The sequence below is a fragment of the Oncorhynchus tshawytscha genome, unplaced genomic scaffold (genome assembly GCF_018296145.1).
Source record: "Oncorhynchus tshawytscha isolate Ot180627B unplaced genomic scaffold, Otsh_v2.0 Un_contig_4519_pilon_pilon, whole genome shotgun sequence".
Classification (NCBI taxonomy): domain Eukaryota; kingdom Metazoa; phylum Chordata; class Actinopteri; order Salmoniformes; family Salmonidae; genus Oncorhynchus; species Oncorhynchus tshawytscha.
The window spans coordinates 32501-56247 of NW_024609331.1; the positions used below are offsets into that span (position 1 = coordinate 32501).

The 23747-nt window shown below is 47.4% G+C and overlaps 1 protein-coding gene across 2 annotated transcripts in view; it reads right to left on the minus strand.

Moving 5' to 3' along the window:
• Positions 1–13131, minus strand: part of LOC121844616 (RNA binding protein fox-1 homolog 1-like) — a 25827-nt gene extending 12696 nt beyond the window's left edge. For both annotated transcript variants that reach the window (XM_042314898.1, XM_042314897.1), the window contains exons 1-2: positions 12929–13131; positions 5329–5574 (exon numbers count right to left, since the gene is read on the minus strand). In XM_042314898.1, coding sequence (XP_042170832.1) covers positions 5329–5574; positions 12929–12964 — 282 coding nt within the window. In that variant the 5' untranslated portion in view covers positions 12965–13131. The remainder of the gene's footprint in view (positions 1–5328; positions 5575–12928) is intronic.
• Positions 13132–23747: the final 10616 nt, after the last annotated feature.

Below are 23747 nucleotides of genomic sequence, written 5' to 3' on the forward strand. Positions count from 1 at the left end.
ATAGAAATGAAGGGTAAATAATGTAGTGTGTCATTTTGGAGTCACATTTATTGTAAATAAGAATAGATGTTTCTAAACACCTCTACATTAATGTGGATGCTAACGTCATTACAGATAGTCCTGAATGAATCCTGAATAATGATGAGTGAGAAAGTTATAGACGCCCCCCCCCCCAACCAATGTTATTGTAGAGATTAGCATCTCTTTGGGGGGGGTGATATTTGTACATCTGCATTCTTCATCAGACATGTTTAGATTAGATTTAAAATGTCAAAAATACACGTTAGGAAGTTGTCATCCAGGAAGTTGTCTTTCACATCCAGGAAGTTGTCTTTCACATCCAGGAAGTTGTCTTTCACATCCAGGAAGTTGTCTTTCACATCCAGGAAGTTGTCTTTCACATCCAGGAAGTTGTCTAAAAGGGATTGAATGTGTTGTTGCCTAATTGTTTTCTCAGTAGGTTTCTACACTACATTCCTTCCATCTACAGCATTTCTTAATATTACTCCGTTCTGTTGGCTTTGATGCCTCATGATTGAGTTTTGTTCAAGTATTTGCATGTGTTTATTGAGCCTTTATTTAACTAGTCAGTTAAAGAACAAATTCGTATTTACAATGACGGCCTACTGGCTGAATACCTACTGAATATACTGGCCAAACCCAGACAACTGTGATTTTGCTGTGATCTGATTGGGGTGTTAGTTGCCTGACTGTGAACGCTCTGAGAGACTCAGGGTTGAGGTCAGTGATTAAGTAGACTGTGATTTTGCTGTGATCTGATTGGGGTGTTAGTTGCCTGACTGTGAACGCTCTGAGAGATTCAGGGTTGAGGTCAGTGATAAAGTAGTCTACAGTACTACTGCCAAGAGATGAGCTATAGGTGTACCTACTACAGGAGTCCCATTGAAGCCTACCATTGACTATGTACATACTGACAGAGTTGTAACCCATTTCTGTTTTATTGTGGTTGTGTCTAGGGGGGCATATTGGGGAGGGGATGCTGTTACCTCCAGGTAGGTGTTTGTCTCTCTCTCTCAATTCAATTCAATTCAAGGGGCTTTATTGGCATGGGAAGCATATGTTAACATTGCCAAAGCAAGTGAGGTAGATAATATACAAAATTGAAATAAACAATAAAAATGAACAGTAAACATTACACTCACAGAAGTTACAAAACAATAAAGACATTATAAATGTCATTATGTATATATGCAGTGTTGTAACGATGTACACATGGTTAAAGTACACAAGGGAAAGGGGTTAAAGTATAAAGGGGAAAATAAACACCAATGGTGTTTATTCTTCACTGGTTGACCTTTTCTTGTGGCAAAAGGTCACACATCTTGCTGGTGTGATGGCATTCTCTCTCTCTCTATATCTCTCTCTCTCAGTCTCTCTCTCTCTCTCTCTCTCTCTCTCTCTCTCTCTCTCTCTCTCTCTCTCTCTCTCTCTCTCTCTCTCTCTCTCTCTCTCTGTCTCTCTCTCTCTCTCACTCTCTGTCTCTCACTCTCTCAGTCTCTCTCTGTCTCAGTCACTCTCTGTCTCAGTCACTCTCTCTCTCTCTCTCTCTCTCTCTCTCTCTCGCTACTTTAACAGAGAGCAGACAGTGGAGTGGAGGATGACGTCACTCTATAAACAGGCCAGCCAGATGAGGTAATCTCTCTCTACTCCCCCCACCTCTCTCTCTGTCTCTCTCTCTCTCTCTCTCTCTCTCTCTCGCTCTCTCTTGCCTCGTGCCTCAACATATAGACTCAGACTATAGAGCGAGTGAGAGAAAGAGAGAGGGGGTGAGTGGGATAGAGAAAGACACGAGTGGGAAAGCGGACTAAAGAAACAGGGAAAGGAGAGGGTTGATTAAGTGGGAGCGGGAGTGTAAGACGGAGAGAGAAATAAAAAGACAGACGCGGGGGCGGGGTAATGAGTGTATGAGGGGGAAAGGAGAGGGAGAGGTTTTCCAGATGTACAACTCACTTTCCTGCTCTGTGTCTTTCCTCTACTAGAGTTATGAGAAGTGTGATGCTACACCCTCTCTCCCTCTCCCCTCTCCATTCTCTCCCTCTCTACTCTCTCCTTCTCCCTTCTCTCATTACCATGCAAACTAATACTGGATTGTATTGCACTCTGGGTGAATGGCAATATACATATTTATGATAGCGAGAGAGATGATAAATCAAATGACTACCACAGGATGTTTGTGTCTAGACGGAAACATTCCAAAAAACAGCTTTCAACATCAGATGAATTCTATTAATGAAACAACGAATCAGAACACAACTTGAGACCTGCTGTGAAGGCCTCGGATAACCTGGTGCTCTGAGGAGAATAGTGTACACTAGGTACAATTCTGCAGCCCTGTGAAGGGTATAGTGTACACTAGGTACAATTCTGCAGCCCTGTGAAGGGTATAGTGTACACTAGGTACAATACTGCAGCCCTGTGAAGGGTATAGTGTACACTAGGCACAATTCTGCATCCTTGTGAAGGGTATAGTGTACACTAGGTACAATTCTGCAGCCCTGTGAAGGGTATAGTGTACACTAGGCACAATTCTGCAGCCCTGTGAAGGGTATAGTGTACACTAGGCACAATTCTGCAGCCCTGTGAAGGGTATAGTGTACACTAGGTCCAAATCTGCAGCCTTGTGAAGGGTATAGTGTACACACACACACACACACACACACACACACACACACGCCTTACTATGGCCGAGACGATCTGGTGTATACAAAAGTATTATATAACAGTAATACAGGGCCTTCCTCATTCTGATATGGATTAAATGAATAAAATGACTTGTCAATCTACACACAATACCCCATAATGACATCACAATACCCCATAATGACATCACAATACCCCATAATGACATCACAATACAATACCCCATAATGACATCACAATACCCCATAATGACCAAACGAAAACAGTCAGTTGAGAACAAAATCTTATTTACAATGACGGCCTGCACCGGCCAAGCCCGGACGACGGTGGATCAATGCACCACTTAGATCAATGTACTACTCCATTGATCATCCTTCAGATGCTGCTACAATTTGATTGGAGAACACCTGTGGTAAATTCAATTGTTTGGACATGATTTAGAAAGGCACACACCTGTCTATATAAGGTTCCACAGTTGACAGTGCATGTCAGATTAAAAACCAAGCCATGAGGTCGAAGGAATTGACCTTAGAGCTCCGAGACAGGATTGTGTCGAGGCACAGATCTGGGGAAGGGTACCAAAAAAGGTCTGCAACATTGAAGGTCCCCAAGAACACAATGGCCTCCATCATTCTTAAATAGAAGAAGTTTGGAACCACCAAGACCTTTCCTGAGCTGGCCTCCCGGCCAAACTGAGCAATCTGGGGAGAAGGGCCTTGGTCGGGGAGGTGACCAAGAACCCGATGGTCACTCTGACAGAGCCCCAGAGTTACTCTGTGGAGATGGGAGAACCTTCCAGAAGGACAACCATCTCTGCAGCACTCTACCAATCAGGCCTTTATGGTGGAGTGGCCAGACAGAAGCCACTCCTCTGTAAAAGGCACACCACAGTCTGCTTGGTGTTTGCCAAAAGGCACCTAAAGACTCTCAGACCTCTGGTCTGATGAAACTAGAACTCTTTGGCCTGAATTCCAAGTGTCATGTCTGGAGGAAACCTGGCACCATCCCTACAGTGAAGCATGGTGGTGGCAGCATCATTCTGTGGGGATGTTTTTCAGAGGCAGGAACTGGTAGACTCGTTAGGATCGAGACAAAGATGAACGGAGCAAAGTACAGAAAGTTCCTTGGTGAAAACCTGCTTCAGAGCTCTCAGGACACTGGGACGAAGGTTCATCTTCCAACAGGACAACGACCCTAAGTACACAGCCAAGACAACGCAGGAGTGGCTTCGGGACAAGTCTCAATGTCCTACAGCAAAGCAGCTGAATAGGCTGTTTCTAGTGACATTCATATGGATACATCCATAACAATGAGGAAAGAAAATGTACCCTGTTGTTCAGAGGAGCTAGCCAGCAACAACAGCTAACACAACCACTTCAAGAGGAGCTAGCCAGCAACAACAGCTAACACAACCACTTCAAGAGGAGCTAGCCAGCAACAACAGCTAACACCAAGAGGAGCTAGCCAGCAACAACAGCTAACACCAAGAGGAGCTAGCCAGCAACAACAGCTAACACCAAGAGGAGCTAGCCAGCAACAACAGCTAACACCAAGAGGAGCTAGCCAGCAACAACAGCTAACACCAAGAGGAGCTAGCCAGCAACAACAGCTAACACCAAGAGGAGCTAGCCAGCAACAACAGCTAACACAACAGCTAACACAACCACAGCAACAACAGCTAACACAACCACTTCAAGAGGAGCTAGCCAACAACAACAGCTAACACAACCACTTCAAGAGGAGCTAGCCAACAACAACAGCTAACACAACCACTTCAAGAGGAGCTAGCCAACAACAACAGCTAACACAACCACTTCAAGAGGAGCTAGCCAGCAACAACAGCTAACACAACCACTTCAAGAGGAGCTAGCCAACAAAGCTAACACAGAGGAGCTAGCCAGCAACAACAGCTAACACCAAGAGGGGCTAGCCAGCAACAACAGCTAACACCAAGAGGAGCTAGCCAGCAACAACAGCTAACACAACCACTTCAAGAGGAGCTAGCCAACAACAACAGCTAACACAACCACTTCAAGAGGAGCTAGCCAACAACAACAGCTAACACAATCACTTCAAGAGGAGCTAGCCAACAACAACAGCTAACACAACCACTTCAAGAGGAGCTAGCCAGCAACAACAGCTAACACAACCACTTCAAGAGGAGCTAGCCAACAACAACAGCTAACACAACCACTTCAAGAGGAGCTAGCCAACAACAACAGCTAACACAACCACTTCAAGAGGAGCTAGCCAACAACAACAGCTAACACAACCCCAGCGACAGCTGGAGATCGAATTTAAATATTGAAACAATGTTGTAAATGTCAGAGAGACAGACAGCAAGGTTGATATAAATCTCCGCTGTTGAAAACTAAATGTTAGTCTTAAAGAAATGTGAGATAATGTCTATATGCCTTTTGTAGTGGAGAACAAGTTTATAAATTGCCTGGCTGGGCTGATGAGATAGTGGATTGCACAGTCAGATGGAACAGAATAAATGGGCATTTTAACATTATAGATTTAGCCGGTGCTAACCAATCAGCATTCAGGATTAGATCCACCTGTTGTATAAAAGAGTAATATATAACAGTAATATATAACAGTAATATACAGTATGCCAGTAACAGTATATATCCAAGATGTTGTAATGAAGTAGAGATGTCATACTGTGGCTGTGGCTGAGACGGTCTGTATGCTGGTGTCCTGTCCACTCTGTTCACTGTGGTTCTGTGAAGTGGGGTACATGTTGAGGGGGTGTTCGCTGACGGGGGGTTGTCCTGTGTAGTCGGGGGGCGCAGGGTGAGGGTGTGAGGCGGTGAACTCAGCGGGCAGGCCGTTCTGAGGGGGGGCAAATTGGGCGGAGGGGTACGGCTGAGTCCTGGAGTCTGGAGGGGGAGGGGCCTCTTGGTTACCCTGCAGGGGGAGAGGAGGGAGAGAGGGGGAGAGAGTTAGTACCAGACCAGATTGAACAATTAATACAAAAAAGTCAGCCAGTCATCCATTCAGTCAGCCAGTCAGTAAGTCAACCAGCCAGCCAGTCAACCAACCAGCCAGGTCAGTAAGTCAACCAACCAGCCAGTCAGGTCAGTAAGTCAACCAACCAGCCAGTCAACCAACCATCCAGTCAACCAACCAGCCAGTCAGGTCAGTAAGTCAACCAACCAGCCAGTCAACCAACCATCCAGTCAACCAACCAGCCAGTCAGGTCAGTGAGTCAACCAACCAGCCAGTCAGGTCAGTAAGTCAACCAGCCAGCCAGTCAACCAACCAGCCAGTCAACCAACCAGCCAGCCAGTCAACCAACCTGCCAGTCAACCAACCTGCCAGTCAACCAGCCAGCCAGTCAACCAACCAGCCAGTCAACCAACCAACCAGCCAGTCAACCAACCAGCCAGTCAACCAGCCAGCCAGTCAACCAACCAGCCAGTCAACCAGCCAGCCAGTCAGGTCAGTAAGTCAACCAGCCAGCCAGCCAGTCAACCAACCAGCCAGTCAACCAACCAGCCAGTCAACCAACCTGCCAGTCAACCAGCCAGCCAGTCAACCAACCAGCCAGTCAACCAACCAGCCAGTCAACCAACCTGCCAGTCAACCAACCTGCCAGTCAACCAGCCAGCCAGTCAACCAACCAGCCAGTCAACCAGCCAGCCAGTCAACCAACCAGCCTGTCAACCAGCCAGCCAGTCAACCAACCAGCCAGTCAACCAGCCAGTCAGGTCAGTAAGTCAACCAGCCAGCCAGTCAACCAACCAGCCAGTCAACCAACCAGCCAGTCAACCAACCAGCCAGTCAGATCAGTAAGTCAACCAGCCAGCCGGTCAACCAACCAGCCAGTCAACCAACCAGTCAGTAAGTCAACCAGCCAGCCAGTCAACCAACCAGCCAGTCAACCAGCCAGCCAGTCAACCAGCCAGCCAGTCAACCAACCAGCCAGTCAACCAGCCAGTCAGGTCAGTAAGTCAACCAGCCAGCCAGTCAACCAACCAACCAGCCAGTACACCAACCAGCCAGTCAACCAACCAGCCAGTCAGATCAGTAAAGTCAACCAGCCAGCCGGACAACCAACCAGCCAGTCAACCAACCAGTCAGTAAGTCAACCAGCCAGCCAGTCAACCAACCAGCCAGTCAACCAGCCAGCCAGTCTACCAACCAGCCAGTCAGGTCAGTAAGTCAACCAGCCAGTCAGGTCAGTAATTCAACCATCCAGTCAACCAACCAGCCAGTCAGGTCAGTCAACCAACCAAGTCAACCAACCAGCCAGTCAACCAACCAGCCAGTCAGGTCAGCCAGCCAGTCAACCACCCAGCCACCAACCAGCCAGTCAACCAACCAGCCAGTCAGGTCAGTAAGTCAACCAGCCAGCCAGTCAACCAACCAGCCAGTCAACCAACCAGCCAGTCAACTAACAAGCCAGTCAACCAACCAGTCAGTAAGTCAACCAGCCAGCCAGTCAACCAACCAGCCAGTCAGGTCAGTGAGTCAACCAACCAGCCAGTCAACCAACCAGCCAGTCAGGTCAGTAAGTCAACCAGCCAGCCAGTCAACCAACCAGCCAGTCAACCAACCAGCCAGTCAACTAACAAGCCAGTCAACCAACCAGTCAGTAAGTCAACCAGCCAGCCAGTCAACCAACCAGCCAGTCAGGTCAGTAAGTCAACCAGCCAGCCAGTCAACCAACCAGCCATCAGGTCAGTAAGTCAACCAGCCAGTCAACCAACCAGCCAGTCAGGCCAGTAAGTCAACCAGCCAGTCAACCAACCAGCCAGTCAGGTCAGTAAGTCAACCAGCCAGTCAACCAACTAGCCAGTCAGGTCAGTAAGTCAATCAGCCAGTCAGGTCAGTAAGTCAACCAACCAGTCAACCAACCAGCCAGTCAGGTCAGTAAGTCAACCAGCCAGTCAGGTCAGTAAGTCAACCAGCCAGTCAACCAACCATCTAGTCAGGTCAGTAAGTCAACCAGCCAGTCAACCAACCAGCCAGTCAGGTCAGTAAGTCAACCAACCAGCCAGTCAGGTCAGTAAGTCAACCAGCCAGTCAACCAACCAACCAGCATGTCAGACAGCCAAACCAGCCAGCTAACCAATCAGTCAGTAGGAGAGCAATACAGTCAATCAATAAGCCAGTCAACCAAACCAGCCAGCTAACCAATCAGTCAGTCGGACAGCAATACAGTCAATCAATAAGCCAGTCAGCCAACCGGCTAACTAGCCAATCAGTCAGTCGGACAGCAATACAGTCAATCAATAAGCCAGTCAGCCAACCGGCTAACTAGCCAACCAGTCAGTCAGTCAGTCTCATAGTGATTTATAGCATGATAAACCAATAACTACTGTGGATGCTCAGACACACTCCATTCATTCATTACTACACACACACTCCCAAGATGAAGCCTCTCTGAGTACTACAGCAGCCACCTCCAGAAAAGACCTGAATTAAAATACGAAGAAGTATTAGCACAATGCAAACACTTTCACCTGTGTGTGTGTGTGTGTGTGTGTGTGTGTGTGTGTGTGTGTGTGTGTGTGTGTGTGTGTGTGTGTGTGTGTGTGTGTGTGTGTGTGTGTGTGTGTGTGTGTGTGTGGTACTACTCTGTAAAATGTGTCCTTGTTAAAACCCGCTTCGGCTCTTCCAAGCAGTTTAGTCACCTCAACTTGATCAAATTCCACAATATTTATTGCAAGATTTAGTTTAGGTTTTAGTTAATGATTTGTCCATAATACAAAGGCACCCTATTCCCTATACAGTGCACTTCTCTCAAACCACCATCTATTATACTAGCAGGCTTCTTTCACACCACCATCTATTTTACTAGCAGGCTTCTCTTACACCACCATCTATTTTACTAGCAGGCTTCTCTTACACCACCATCTATTTTACTAGCAGGCTTCTCCTACACCACCATCTATTCTACTAGCAGGCTTCTCTTACACCACCATCTATTTTACTAGCAGGCTTCTCCTACACCACCATCTATTATACTAGCAGGCTTCTCTCGCACCACCATCTATTATACTAGCAGGCTTCTCTTACACCACCATCTATTTTACTAGCAGGCTTCTCTTACACCACCATCTATTTTACTAGCAGGCTTCTCCTACACCACCATCTATTCTACTAGCAGGCTTCTCCTACACCACCATCTATTCTACTAGCAGGCTTCTCCTACACCACCATCTATTATACTAGCAGGCTTCTCACACCACCACCATCTATTTTACTAGCAGGCTTCTCTTACACCACCATCTATTTTACTGGCAGGCTTCTCCTACACCACCATCTATTTTACTAGCAGGCTTCTCTCACACCACCATCTATTTTACTAGCAGGCTTTTCTCACACCACCACCATCTATTTTACTAGCAGGCTTCTCCTACACCACCATCTATTATACTAGCAGGCTTCTCACACCACCACCATCTATTTTACTAGCAGGCTTCTCTTACACCACCATCTATTTTACTAGCAGGCTTCTCCTACACCACCATCTATTTTACTAGCAGGCTTCTCTTACACCACCATCTATTTTACTAGCAGGCTTCTCTCACACCACCACCATCTATTTTCCGAGCAGGCTTCTCTCACGCCACCATCTATTATACTAGCAGGCTTCTCTCACCACCACCATCTATTTTACTAGCAGGCTTCTCTACTACACACCACCATCTATTTTACTAGCAGGCTTCTCTCACACCACCATCTATTTTACTAGCAGGCTTCTCTCACACCACCATCTATTTTACTAGCAGGCTTCTCTCACACCACCATCTATTTTACTAGCAGGCTTCTCCTACACCACCATCTATTTTACTAGCAGGCTTCTCCTACACCACCATCTATTCTACTAGCAGGCTTCTCTTACACCACCATCTATTTTACTAGCAGGCTTCTCTCACACCACCACCATCTATTTTCCGAGCAGGCTTCTCTCACGCCACCATCTATTTTACTAGCAGGCTTCTCTCACACCACCACCATCTATTTTCCTAGCAGGCTTCTCTCACACCACCACCATCTATTTTCCGAGCAGGCTTCTCTCACACCACCATCTATTATACTAGCAGGCTTCTCTCACACCACCATCTATTTTACTAGCAGGCTTCTCTCACACCACCATCTATTTTACTAGCAGGCTTCTCCTACACCACCATCTATTTTACTAGCAGGCTTCTCCTACACCACCATCTATTTACTAGCAGGCTTCTCTTACACCACCATCTATTTTACTAGCAGGCTTCTCTCACACCACCATCTATTTTCCTAGCAGGCTTCTCCTACACCACCATCTATTTTCCTAGCAGGCTTCTCTCACACCACCATCTATTTTCCTAGCAGGCTTCTTTAAATCAATCTGTCAGTGATCAAACTGCTAAAGCAGGGTTGTCCATGTCTGATGCCTTGCAGTACATGGGCAAAGTGTTCCTGAATAGCGACCTGGTCCCAATCACACACTCGCTGTGCCGTAAATGAACCATTTATTTTTGAAGGGACAGACTTTATTATTATGACTCAATTATTAACGGTACAATCAAATCATCAAATTTGATTATACTGTTAATAATTATGTCAAATAATAAAAAGTTGACCAATGGGTCAATGTTGATAGTGGAAATATGGTCCATTACTGGTGTCAAATTACAAATAAACCCCTTACCACCCTCATGGTAATCCTGTTGAGCGACCCAATAGGACGTTATTGGACATGTTAGGCACACGAGACAAGAGAAAAAGAAGAGTGGAGGAGTTACGGTGTTTGTGACCGTGTTCGGAGCGACTGTTTAACTTCTGTATTTTCTGTATTTTTTAACTACATTTCACGTCCGGATGAAATGCATGCCCAAATTCAACTGCCTGCTACTCATCCCCAGAAGATAAGATATGCATATTATTAGTAGATTTGGATAGAAAACACTCTGAAGTTACTAAAACTGTTTGAATCATGTCTGTGAGTATAACAGAACTTATGTAGCAGACAAAACCCCAAGGAAAAAGAGAGAGTGGGAGAGAGAGAGAGAGAGAGAGAGAGAGAGAGAGACAGAGAGAGAGACAGAGAGAGAGAGAGAGAGAGAGAGAGAGAGAGAGAGAGAGAGAGAGAGAGAGACGGAGAGTGAGAGACAGAGAGACGGAGAGGGACAGAGAGACGGAGAGGGACAGAGAGGGAGAGAGAGAGACAGAGTGACAGAGAGAGACAGAGAGAGACAGAGAGAGACAGAGTGACAGAGAGCGAGAGAGAGACGGAGAGACAGAGAGAGAGAGAGAGAGAGAGACAGAGAGAGAGAGAGAGAGAGACAGAGAGAGAGAGAGAGAGAGAGAGAGACAGAGAGAGAGAGAGAGAGAGACAGAGACAGACAGACTAAGAGAACCACAGGAGAGACGTGGAGAGAGAGAGAGACAGACAGACAGAGAGAGAGGTATGGCAGACAGTCAGACTTAGCTAAACGCTCTGGTGTGCATCTAATGAGAACCACATTTGGAGGCCTGAAATATGCTTTACGTGGCAGTGAGCTGGAGAAATCAACACACACACACACACACACACACACACACACACACACACACACACACACACACACACACACACACACACACACACACACACAGAGAATATCTCTTTAGCCAGTTGAAGGGAAAACGTTTAAGTATTTAAATATAAAAGTGTCCTTTACCCTCCCTGTGTGTGTGTGTGTGTGTGTGTGTGTGTGTGTGTGTGTGTGTGTGTGTGTGTGTGTGTGTGTGTGTGTGTGTGTGTGTGTGTGTGTGTGTGTTTATTGTGTGTAAGTGCATGCGTGTGTGTGCTTTATAATCTGAAGTGCAAGGGATGCCTAAAAAGTGAAAGATAATTTTCTCTGTGACCAACAGAGGTCAGATGTTATATATTTCTCTGTGACCCACAGCAGTCAGATGTTATATATTTCTCTGTGACCCACAGCAGTCAGATGTTATATATTTCTCTGTGACCAACAGAGGTCAGATGTTATATATCTCTGTGACCAACAACAGTCAGACGTTATATTTCTCTCTGTGACCAACAACAGTCAGATGTTATATATTTCTCTGTGACCAACAACAGTCAGATGTTATATATCTCTGTGACCAACAACAGTCAGACGTTATATTTCTCTCTGTGACCAACAACAGTCAGATGTTATATATTTCTCTGTGACCAACAACAGTCAGATGTTATACAGTAGTGAAGGATGTCATTTGAGATGGAGGCTCAGTAGTCAAGGACCTACTAATGTTGAGTCTGCGGTCTCTCTCTCTCTCTCTCTCTCTCTCTCTCTCTCTCTCTCTCTCTCTCCCTCCCTCCCTCCCTCCCTCCCTCCCTCCCTCTCTCTAAACAGTATCCAGTAGTAACAGAGAGTTAACTGCTCCATGCTCTCTGCAGTAGCTGGTTTTAGACCGAATACATTCATCTAAAGACAACACACACACACACACATGCTGAACCACAACCCTAGCAGAGACCAGAGACACACTGAGACAGAGGGAAGGAGAGAGAGGGAGAGAGAGGAGAGAAAGAGACAGAAAGGGAGAAGGAGAGGGTGATAAAATGAGCGGGAGAGGGAGAGAGAAGTTGAGATAGACAGAACAGGAGAAGGAGAGAAGAAAAGAGAGAGAAAGAGGGGGTGAACAGCTCCTGAATAATGATGTCTGTAAAACAGTTGCTGAGGGAATGCCTCTTTCTTTATGACTCACACACACACACACCACTTCACAGCAAGTTCACACAAACACACCACTTCACAGCAAGTACACACACACACACACACACACACACACACACACACACACACACACACACACACACACACACACACACACACACACACACACACACACACACACACACACACACACACACACACACACACACACCACACACACACACACACACACACACACACACACACACACACACACACACACACACACACACACACACACACACACACACACACACACACACCACTTCACAGCAAGTTCACACACACACACAATTCACAGCAAGTTCGGACTCACACACACACAAACACAAACACACACCACATCAAAGCAAGCTCACACACACAAACAAACAAACACACACGCACACAAACGCAAACACACACTCACACTCACACACACACACGCCACGTCATAGCACCCTCACACTCACACTCCCTGCACCCGCTCTACTCTGCAGTTGCAGCACAAAAGAGAGTGGAAACAGAGAGAAAATAGAGGACTACGCTGGCTAAGCAAAAGACGAAGAAGGAGAAGAAAATACCTGCTCCACCATCTTGCCTTCCTCTTTCTCCTCCATAAACACATCCAGCTGCTCTCCCTCCTTCCCTCCCTTCTTCCTCCCTTCTTCCTCCTGCCTCCAGCATCTGCCTGCCCACAGCTAGCATCAATTATGGATGGGGCGCTGTTCCCCGTGTGTGTGTGTGTGTGTGTGTGTGTGTGTGTGTGTGTGTGTGTGTGTGTGTGTGTGTGAGCTGGAGGGAGAGGAGTGAAGGGAGGGGTGTTCTAGAAAGTGGAGGAGTGGGTGTGTTCAGTGGGTGTGTTCAGTGGGTGTGTTCAGTGGGTGTGTGTGTGTGAGTGGGAGGGAGAGGAGTGAAGGGAAGGAGAGGAGTGGAGGGAGGGAGAGGAGGGAGGGAGAGGAGGGAGGGAGAGGAGGAAGGGAGGGAGGGGAGGAGGGAGGGAGAGGAGGGAGGGAGAGGAGGGAGGGAGAGGAGTGAAGGGAGGGAGGGAGAGGAGGGAAGGGAGGGAGAGGAGGGGAGGGAGAGGAGGGAAGGGAAGGGAGGGGGAGGAGTGGAGGGAGGGAGAGGAGTGAAGGGAGGGAGTGAGAGGAGGGAAGGGAGGGGGAGGAGGGAAGGGAAGGGAGGGGGAGGAGTGGAGGGAGGGAGAGGAGTGAAGGGAGGGAGTGAGAGGAGGGAAGGGAAGGGAAGGGAGGGGGAGGAGTGGAGGGAGGGAGAGGAGTGAAGGGAGGGAGTGAGAGGAGGGAAGGGAGAGGAGGGAAGGGAGGGGGAGGAGTGGAGGGAGGGAGTGTTCCAAAATGTTCTCTCTCCCTTTCTCCTTGTCTCTCTTTCTCCTTGTCTCTCTTTCTCCTTGTCTCTCTTTCTCCTTGTCTCTCTTTCTCCTTGTCTCTCTTTCTCCTTGTCTCTCTTTCTCCTTGTCTCTCTTTCTCCTTGTCTCTCTTTCTCCTTGTCTCTCTTTCTCTCTCCTTTCTCCTTGTCTCTACTTCTCACTTTCTCCTTGTCTCTCTTTCTCCTTGTCTCTCTTTCTCTCTCCATTTCTCCTTGTCTCTCTCTTTCCATTTCCTTGTCTCTCTTTCTTCTCCTTTCTCCTTGTCTCTCTTCTCTCTCTCCTTGTCTCTCTCTCTCCTTGTCTCTCTTTCTCCTTGTCTCTCTTTCTTCTTGTCTCTCTTTCTCCTTGTCTCTCTTTCTCCTTGTCTCTCTTTCTCTCTCCATTTCTCCTTGTCTCTATTTCTCACTTTCTCCTTGTCTCTCTTTCTCACTTTCTCCTTGTCTCTCTTTCTCTCTCCATTTCTCCTTGTCTCTATTTCTCACGTTCTCCTTGTCTCTCTTCCTCTCTCCCTTTCTCTGTGTCTCTCTTTCTCACTTTCTCCTTGTCTCTCTTCCTCTCTCCCTTTCTCTGTGTCTCTCTTTCTCACTTTCTCCTTGTCTCTCTTCCTCTCTCCATTTCTCCTAGTCTCTCTTTCTCTCTCCATTTCTCCTTGTCTCTCTTTCTCTCTCCCATTCTCCTTGTCTCTCTCCCATTCTCCTTGTCTCTCTTTCTGTCTCCCATTCTCCTTGTCTCTCTTTCTCTCTCCCATTCTCCCTGTCTCTCTTTCTCTCTCCCATTCTCCCTGTCTCTCTTTCTCTCTCCCATTCTCCCTGTCTCTCTTTCTCTCTCCCATTCTCCTTGTCTCTCTCCCATTCTCCTGTCTCTCTTTCTCTCTCCCATTCTCCTTGTCTCTCTTTCTCTCTCCCATTCTCCCTTGTCTCTCTTTCTCTCTCCCATTCTCCTTGTCTCTCTTTCTCTCTCCCATTCTCCTTGTCTCTCTCCCATTCTCCTGTCTCTCTTTCTCTCTCCCATTCTCCTAGTCTCTCTTTCTCTCTCCCATTCTCCTTGTCTCTCTCCCATTCTCCTTGTCTCTCTTTCTCTCTCCCATTCTCCTAGTCTCTCTTTCTCTCTCCCATTCTCCTTGTCTCTCTTTAAACTCTCTTTTTCAATCTTTCTCATTTGTCTGTTCTGTCCATCCATTCTTTTATATTTTTTGTTTCTAACAATAGAAATTCCTCTGCGGCATATATTTCATTTACCACACGGTACTGTCTGAAGCTATGTAGCTAGACTGGTCTGTCTCCGGGTCTGGGTCAGGGTTAGACAGAGAATGGTCTCTCTCTAGGTCTGGGTCAGGGTTAGACAGAGACTGGTCTGTCTCCGGGTCTGGGTCAGGGTTCTCCCAGAGAATGGTCTCTCTCTAGGTCTGGGTCAGGGTTAGACAGAGACTGGTCTTCTCCGGGTCTGGGTCAGGGTAAGACAGAGACTGGTCTCTCTCTAGGTCTGGGTCAGGGTTCCAGAGACTGGTCTGTCTCCGGGTCTGGGTCAGGGTTAGACAGAGAATGGTCTCTCTCTAGGTCTGGGTCAGGGTTAGACAGAGAATGGTCTGTCTCCGGGTCTGGGTCAGGGTTAGACAGAGAATGGTCTCTCTCTAGGTCTGGGTCAGGGTTAGACAGAGACTGGTCTGTCTCCGGGTCTGGGTCAGGGTTAGACAGAGAATGGTCTCTCTCTAGGTCTGGGTCAGGGTTAGACAGAGACTGGTCTCTCTCCAGGTCTGGGTCAGGGTTAGACAGAGAATGGTCTCTCTCTAGGTCTGGGTCAGGGTTAGACAGAGACTGGTCTCTCTCCAGGTCTGGGTCAGGGTTAGACAGAGAATGGTCTCTCTCTAGGTCTGGGTCAGGGTAAGACAGAGACTGGTCTCTCTCCAGGTCTGGGTCAGGGTTAGACAGAGAATGGTCTCTAGGTCTCAGGTCTGGGTCAGGGTAAGACAGAGACTGGTCTCTCTCCAGGTCTGGGTCAGGGTTAGACAGAGAATGGTCTCTCTCCAGGTCTGGGTCAGGGTGGAGGGAGAGACTGGTGAGGAGGGAGAATGGGAGGTCTGGATCAGGGTAAGAGGGACTGGTCTCTCTCAGGTCTGAGGAGGGTTAGAGGGACTGGGGTCTGATGAGGGAGGGAGGAGGGAGGGAGTGATGGAGGGAGGGAGGGTGATGAGGAGAGAGGGGGGTCAGGGTGAGGAGGGAGGGAGGGGTGATGAGGGAGGGAGGTGATGAGGGAGGGAGGAGTGATGAGGGAGAGAGGGAGGGGGGGTGATGAGGGGAGAGGGAGGGAGGGGGGATGAGGGAGAGAGGGAGGGAGGGTGATGAGGGGAGAGGGAGGGAGGGGGTGATGAGGGAGGGAGGGAGTGATGAGGGAGAGAGGGAGGGAGGGGTGATGAGGGAGGGAGGAGTGATGAGGGAGAGAGGGAGGGGGGGTGAGGAGGGAGGGAGGGGATGATGAGGGAGGGAGGGGTGATGAGGGAGGGAGGAGTGATGAGGGAGAGAGGGAGGGGTGATGAGGGGAGAGGGAGGGGGGTGAGGAGGGAGGGAGGGGTGAGGAGGAGGGAGGGAGGAGTGATGAGGGAGAGAGGGAGGGGGGGTGAGGAGGGAGGGAGGGGATGATGAGGGAGGGAGGGGTGATGAGGGAGGGAGGGTGATGAGGGAGAGAGGGAGGGGTGATGAGGGAGAGAGGGAGGGGGGTGAGGAGGGAGGGAGGGGTGATGGAGGGAGGGAGGGGTGATGAGGGAGGAGGGAGGGGGGGGGAGGAGGGAGGGAGGGGTGATGAGGGATGGGGTGAGGAGGGAGGGAGGGGTGAGGAGGGAGGGAGGGGTGATGAGGGAGAGAGGGAGGGAGGGGTGATGAGGGAGAGAGGGAGGGGGGGGTGAGGGGGAGGGAGGGGTGATGAGGGAGAGAGGGAGGGAGGGGTGAGGAGGGAGGGAGGGGTGATGAGGGAGAGAGGGAGGGAGGGGTGAGGAGGGAGGGAGGGGTGATGAGGGAGAGAGGGAGGGAGGGGTGATGAGGGAGAGAGGGAGGGAGGGGTTAGGGAGGGAGGGAGGGGTGATGAGGGAGGGGTGATGAGGGGAGAGGGAGGGGTGATGAGGGATGGGGTGATGAGGGAGAGAGGGAGGGGTGATGAGGGAGAGAGGGAGGGAGGGGTGAGGAGGGAGGGAGGGGGGTGATGAGGGAGGGAGGGGTGATGAGGGATGGAGGGGTGATGAGGGGGATGGAGGGGTGATGAGGGATGGGGTGATGAGGGAGGGAGGGGGAGGGGTGAGGAGGGAGGGAGGGGTGATGAGGGATGGAGGGGTGATGAGGGATGGGGTGATGAGGGAGAGAGGGAGGGGTGAGGAGGGGGGAGGGGTGATGAGGGAGAGAGGGAGGGGTGAGGAGGGAGGGAGGGGTGATGAGGGATGGAGGGGTGATGAGGGATGGGGTGATGAGGGAGAGAGGGAGGGGTGAGGAGGGAGGGAGGGGTGATGAGGGAGAGAGGGGGGGGTGAGGAGGGAGGGAGGGAGGGGTGATGAGGGAGGGAGGGTGATGAGGGATGGGGTGAGGAGAGAGGGAGGGGGTGAGGAGGGATGGGGTGAGGAGAGAGGGAGGGGGGTGAGGAGGGGAGGGGGGTGATGAGGGAGGGAGGGGTGAGGCATTGATACCAAGAGCACACAAACATAAACACACAGGCTTTGGAAGTCTGAAATCAACTCTCTCCATCTCCATTAGTTACCCATGTTACAATATACTGGTGAGGTTTAAACAGAACACACACCTCCATTAGTTACCCATGTTACAATATACTGGTGAGGTTTAAACAGAACACACACCTCCATTAGTTACCCATGTTACAATATACTGGTGAGGTTTAAACAGAACACACACCTCCATTAGTTACCCATGTTACAATATACTGGTGAGGTTTAAACAGAACACACACCTCCATTAGTTACCCATGTTACAATATACTGGTGAGGTTTAAACAGAACACACACCTCCATTAGTTACCCATGTTACAATATACTGGTGAGGTTTAAACAGAACACACACCTCCATTAGTTACCCATGTTACAGTGGGCTGGTGAACACACACCTCCATTAGTTAATCATGTTACAGTGGTCTGGTGAACACACACCTCCATTAGTTACCCATGTTACAGTGGGCTGGTGAACACACACCTCCATTAGTTACCCATGTTACAGTGGTCTGGTGAACACACACCTCCATTAGTTACCCATGTTACAGTGGGCTGGTGAACACACACCTCCATTAGTTACCCATGTTACAGTGGGCTGGTGAACACACACCTCCATTAGTTAATCATGTTACAGTGGTCTGGTGAACACACACCTCCATTAGTTACCCATGTTACAGTGGGCTGGTGAACACACACCTCCATTAGTTAACCCATGTTACAGTGGGCTGGTGAACACACACCTCCATTAGTTAATCATGTTACAGTGGGCTGGTGAACACACACCTCCATTAGTTACCCATGTTACAGTGGGCTGGTGAACACACACCTCCATTAGTTACCCATGTTACAGTGGGCTGGTGAACACACACCTCCATTAGTTACCCATGTTACAGTGGGCTGGTGAACACACACCTCCATTAGTTAATCATGTTACAGTGGGCTGGTGAACACACACCTCCATTAGTTAATCATGTTACAGTGGGCTGGTGAACACACACCTCCATTAGTTACCCATGTTACAGTGGTCTGGTGAACACACACCTCCATTAGTTACCCATGTTACAGTGGGCTGGTGAACACACACCTCCATTAGTTACCCATGTTACAGTGGGCTGGTGAACACACACCTCCATTAGTTACCCATGTTACACTGGGCTGGTTTACACAGAACACACACCTCCATTAGTTACCCATGTTACAGTGGGCTGGTGAACACACACCTCCATTAGTTACCCATGTTACAGTGGGCTGGTGAACACACACCTCCATTAGTTACCCATGTTACAGTGGGCTGGTGAACACACACCTCCATTAGTTACCCATGTTACAGTGGGCTGGTGAACACACACCTCCATTAGTTACCCATGTTACAGTGGGCTGGTGAACACACACCTCCATTAGTTACCCATGTTACAGTGGGCTGGTGAACACACACCTCCATTAGTTACCCATGTTACAGTGGGCTGGTGAACACACACCTCCATTAGTTACCCATGTTACAGTGGGCTGGTGAACACACACCTCCATTAGTTACCCATGTTACAGTGGGCTGGTGAACACACACCTCCATTAGTTACCCATGTTACAGTGGGCTGGTGAACACACACCTCCATTAGTTACCCATGTTACAGTGGGCTGGTGAACACACACCTCCATTAGTTACCCATGTTACAGTGGTCTGGTGAACACACACCTCCATTAGTTACCCATGTTACAGTGGGCTGGTGAACACACACCTCCATTAGTTACCCATGTTACAGTGGGCTGGTGAACACACACCTCCATTAGTTACCCATGTTACAGTGGGTCTGGTGAACACACACCTCCATTAGTTACCCATGTTACAGTGGGCTGGTACACACACCTCCATTAGTTAATCATGTTACAGTGGGCTGGTGAACACACACCTCCATTAGTTACCCATGTTTACCTCCATTAGTTACCCATGTTACAGTGGGCTGGTGAACACACACCTCCATTAGTTACCCATGTTACAGTGGGCTGGTGAACACACACCTCCATTAGTTACCCATGTTACAGTGGCTGGTGAACACACACCTCCATTAGTTACCCATGTTACAGTGGGCTGGTGAACACACACCTCCATTAGTTACCCATGTTACAGTGGGCTGGTGAACACACACCTCCATTAGTTACCCATGTTACAGTGGGCTGGTGAACACACACCTCCATTAGTTACCCATGTTACAGTGGGCTGGTGAGTTACCCATGTTACACAGAACACACACCTCCATTAGTTACCCATGTTACAGTGGGCTGGTGAACACACACCTCCATTAGTTACCCATGTTACAGTGGGCTGGTGAACACACACCTCCATTAGTTACCCATGTTACAGTGGGCTGGTGAACACACACCTCCATTAGTTACCCATGTTACAGTGGTCTGGTGAACACACACCTCCATTAGTTACCCATGTTACAGTGGGCTGGTGAACACACACCTCCATTAGTTACCCATGTTACAGTGGGCTGGTGAACACACACCTCCATTAGTTACCCATGTTACAGTGGGCTGGTGAACACACACCTCCATTAGTTACCCATGTTACAGTGGGCTGGTGAACACACACCTCCATTAGTTACCCATGTTACAGTGGTCTGGTGGACACACACCTCCATTAGTTACCCATGTTACAGTGGGCTGGTGAACACACACCTCCATTAGTTAATCATGTTACAGTGGGCTGGTGAACACACACCTCCATTAGTTACCCATGTTACAGTGGCTGGTGAACACACACCTCCATTAGTTACCCATGTTACAGTGGCTGGTGAACACACACCTCCATTAGTTACCCATGTTACAGTGGGCTGGTGAACACACACCTCCATTAGTTACCCATGTTACAGTGGTCTGGTGAACACACACCTCCATTAGTTACCCATGTTACAGTGGGCTGGTGAACACACACCTCCATTAGTTAATCATGTTACAGTGGGCTGAACACACACCTCCATTAGTTACCCATGTTACAGTGGGCTGGTGAACACACACCTCCATTAGTTACCCAGTTACAGTGGGCTGGTGAACACACACCTCCATTAGTTACCCATGTTACAGTGGCTGGTGAACACACACCTCCATTAGTTACCCATGTTACAGAACACACACCTCCATTAGTTACCCATGTTACAGTGGTCTGGTGAACACACACCTCCATTAGTTACCCATGTTACAGTGGGCTGGTGAACACACACCTCCATTAGTTACCCATGTTACAGTGGGCTGGTGAACACACACCTCCATTAGTTACCCATGTTACAGTGGGCTGGTAGGGTTTGAACAGTTATGTGGCAACCACTAAATGACATGCTATAAGAAGCAGGTAGAGACAGACCACTAAATGACATGCTATAAGAAGCAGGTAGAGACAGACCACTAAATGACATGCTATAAGAAGCAGGTAGAGACAGACCACTAAATGACATGCTATAAGAAGCAGGTAGAGACAGACCACGAAATGACATGCTATAAGAAGCAGGTAGAGACAGACCACTAAATGACATGCTATAAGAAGCAGGTAGAGACAGACCACTAAATGACATGCTATAAGAAGCAGGTAGAGACAGACCACTAAATGACATGCTATAAGAAGCAGGTAGAGACAGACCACTAAATGACATGCTATAAGAAGCAGGTAGAGACAGACCACTAAATGACATGCTATAAGAAGCAGGTAGAGACAGACCACTAAATGACATGCTATAAGAAGCAGGTAGAGACAGACCACTAAATTACATGCTATAAGAAGCAGGTATAGACAGAGAAAGAGACCATTTGTACATTTACATTTCACCGTTTGTACATCGTTACAACACTGTATATTTACATAATGATGTCAGCACTAGTATCCTGTATATTTACATAATGATGTCAGCACTAGTATCCTGTATATTTACATAATGATGTCAGCACTAGTATCCTGTATATTTACATAATGATGTCAGCACTAGTATCCTGTATATTTACATAATGATGTCAGCACTAGTATCCTGTATATTTACATAATGATGTCAGCACTAGTATCCTGTATATTTACATAATGATGTCAGCACTAGTATCCTGTATATTTACATAATGATGTCAGCACTAGTATCCTGTATATTTACATAATGATGTCAGCACTAGTATCCTGTATATTTACATAATGATGTCAGCACTAGTATCCTGTATATTTACATAATGATGTCAGCACTAGTATCCTGTATATTTACATAATGATGTCAGCACTAGTATACTGTATATTTACATAATGATGTCAGCACTAGTATCCTGTATATTTACATAATGATGTCAGCACTAGTATCCTGTATATTTACATAATGATGTCAGCACTAGTATCCTGTATATTTACATAATGATGTCAGCACTAGTATCCTGTATATTTACATAATGATGTCAGCACTAGTATCCTGTATATTTACATAATGATGTCAGCACTAGTATCCTGTATATTTACATAATGATGTCAGCACTAGTATCCTGTATATTTACATAATGTGACATTCGTAATGTCTTTATTCTTAAAAAACAGTGTAACGTTTACTGTTCATTTTTATTTGTTTATTTCACTTTTGTATATTATCTACCTCACTTGCTTTGGCAATGTTAACACATGGTTCCCATGCCAATAAAGCCCCTTGAATTGAATTGAGAGAGAGAGAAAGAGGCAAATCTGGGCCCTGACAATAAGTCTCAGTAGGACAAAAATAATGGTGTTCCAAAAAAGGTCCAGTCGCCAGGACCACAAATATTAATTCCATCTAGACACCGTTGCCCTAGAGCACACAAAAACTATATATACCTCGGCCTAAACATCAGCGCCACAGGTAACTATTTGGCCCTAAACAGAGAATACACAGTGGCAGAATACCTGACCACTGTGACTGACCCAAACTTAAGGAAAGCTTTGACTATGTACAGACTCAGCGAGCATAGCCTTGCTATTGAGAAAGGCCGCCGTAGGCAGACATGGCTCTCAAGAGAAGACAGGCTATGTGTCCACTGCCCACAAAATGAGGTGGAAACTGAGCTGCACTTCCTAACCTCCTGCCCAATGTATGACCATATTAGAGACACGTATTTCCCTCAGATTACACAGATCCACAAAGATTAAAAAACAAACCGGTTTTTGATAAACTCCCATATCTACTGGGTGAAATTCCACAGTGTTCCATCACAGCAGCAAGATTTGTGACCTGTTGCCACAAGAAAAGGGCAACCAGTTAAGAACACACACCATTGTAAATACAACCCATATTTATGTATTTTCCCTTTTGTACTTAAACCATATGCACAACGTTACAACCCTGTATATAGACATGACAGCTGACAGCTGAAAGGCCTTTTGTGAGTGTAATGTTTCACCCTTTTGTTTATTGACAATAATAATAAATAAGCTGTCTCCCAATGAAACCCCTTACATTTATTAAAAGGAATTGAATAGAGAGAGAGAGAGAGAGAGAGAGGGACATAGGGAGAGAGAGAGAGAGAGGGACATAGGGGAGAGAGAGAGAGACATAGGGAGAGAGAGAGAGACATAGGGAGAGAGAGAGAGAGAGAGAGAGAGAGAGAGAGAGAGAGAGAGAGAGAGAGAGAGAGAGAGTGAGAGAGAGAGAGAGACAGAGTGAGAGAGAGACAGAAAGAGGGAGAGACAAAAAGAGAGGGAGAGAGAGACAGAGTGAGAGAGAGAGAGAGAGAGAGAGAGCGAGAGAGAGAGCGAGAGTGTGTGTATCATGACAGATGTTGCGAAGCGTAGCGAGTAGACGTGTCACTGAATGAACACCACTGAGACTGCACACACACACACACACACACACACACACACACACACACACACACACACACACACACACACACACACACACACACACACACACACAGGTAGAGAGAACCAGGAAACACTGTACACACTCTCAAACACAAACCAGGATGCCCAGGACCACTAGGTGAGAACCAGGAAACACTGTACTCTCTCTCAAACACAAAAATGTAACTATAGTTACAATATAATATGATGGAACAAAAGGAGGTGTAACTATAGTTACAGTATAATATAATGGAACAAAAGGAGATGTAACTATAGTTACAGTATACTATAATGGAACAGAAGGAGATGTAACTATAGTTACAGTATAATATAATGGAACAAAAGGAGATGTAACTATAGTTACAGTATAATATAATGGAACAGAAGGAGATGTAACTATAGTTACAGTATAATATAATGGAACAAAAGGAGATGTAACTATAGTTACAGTATAATATAATGGAACAAAAGGAGATGTAA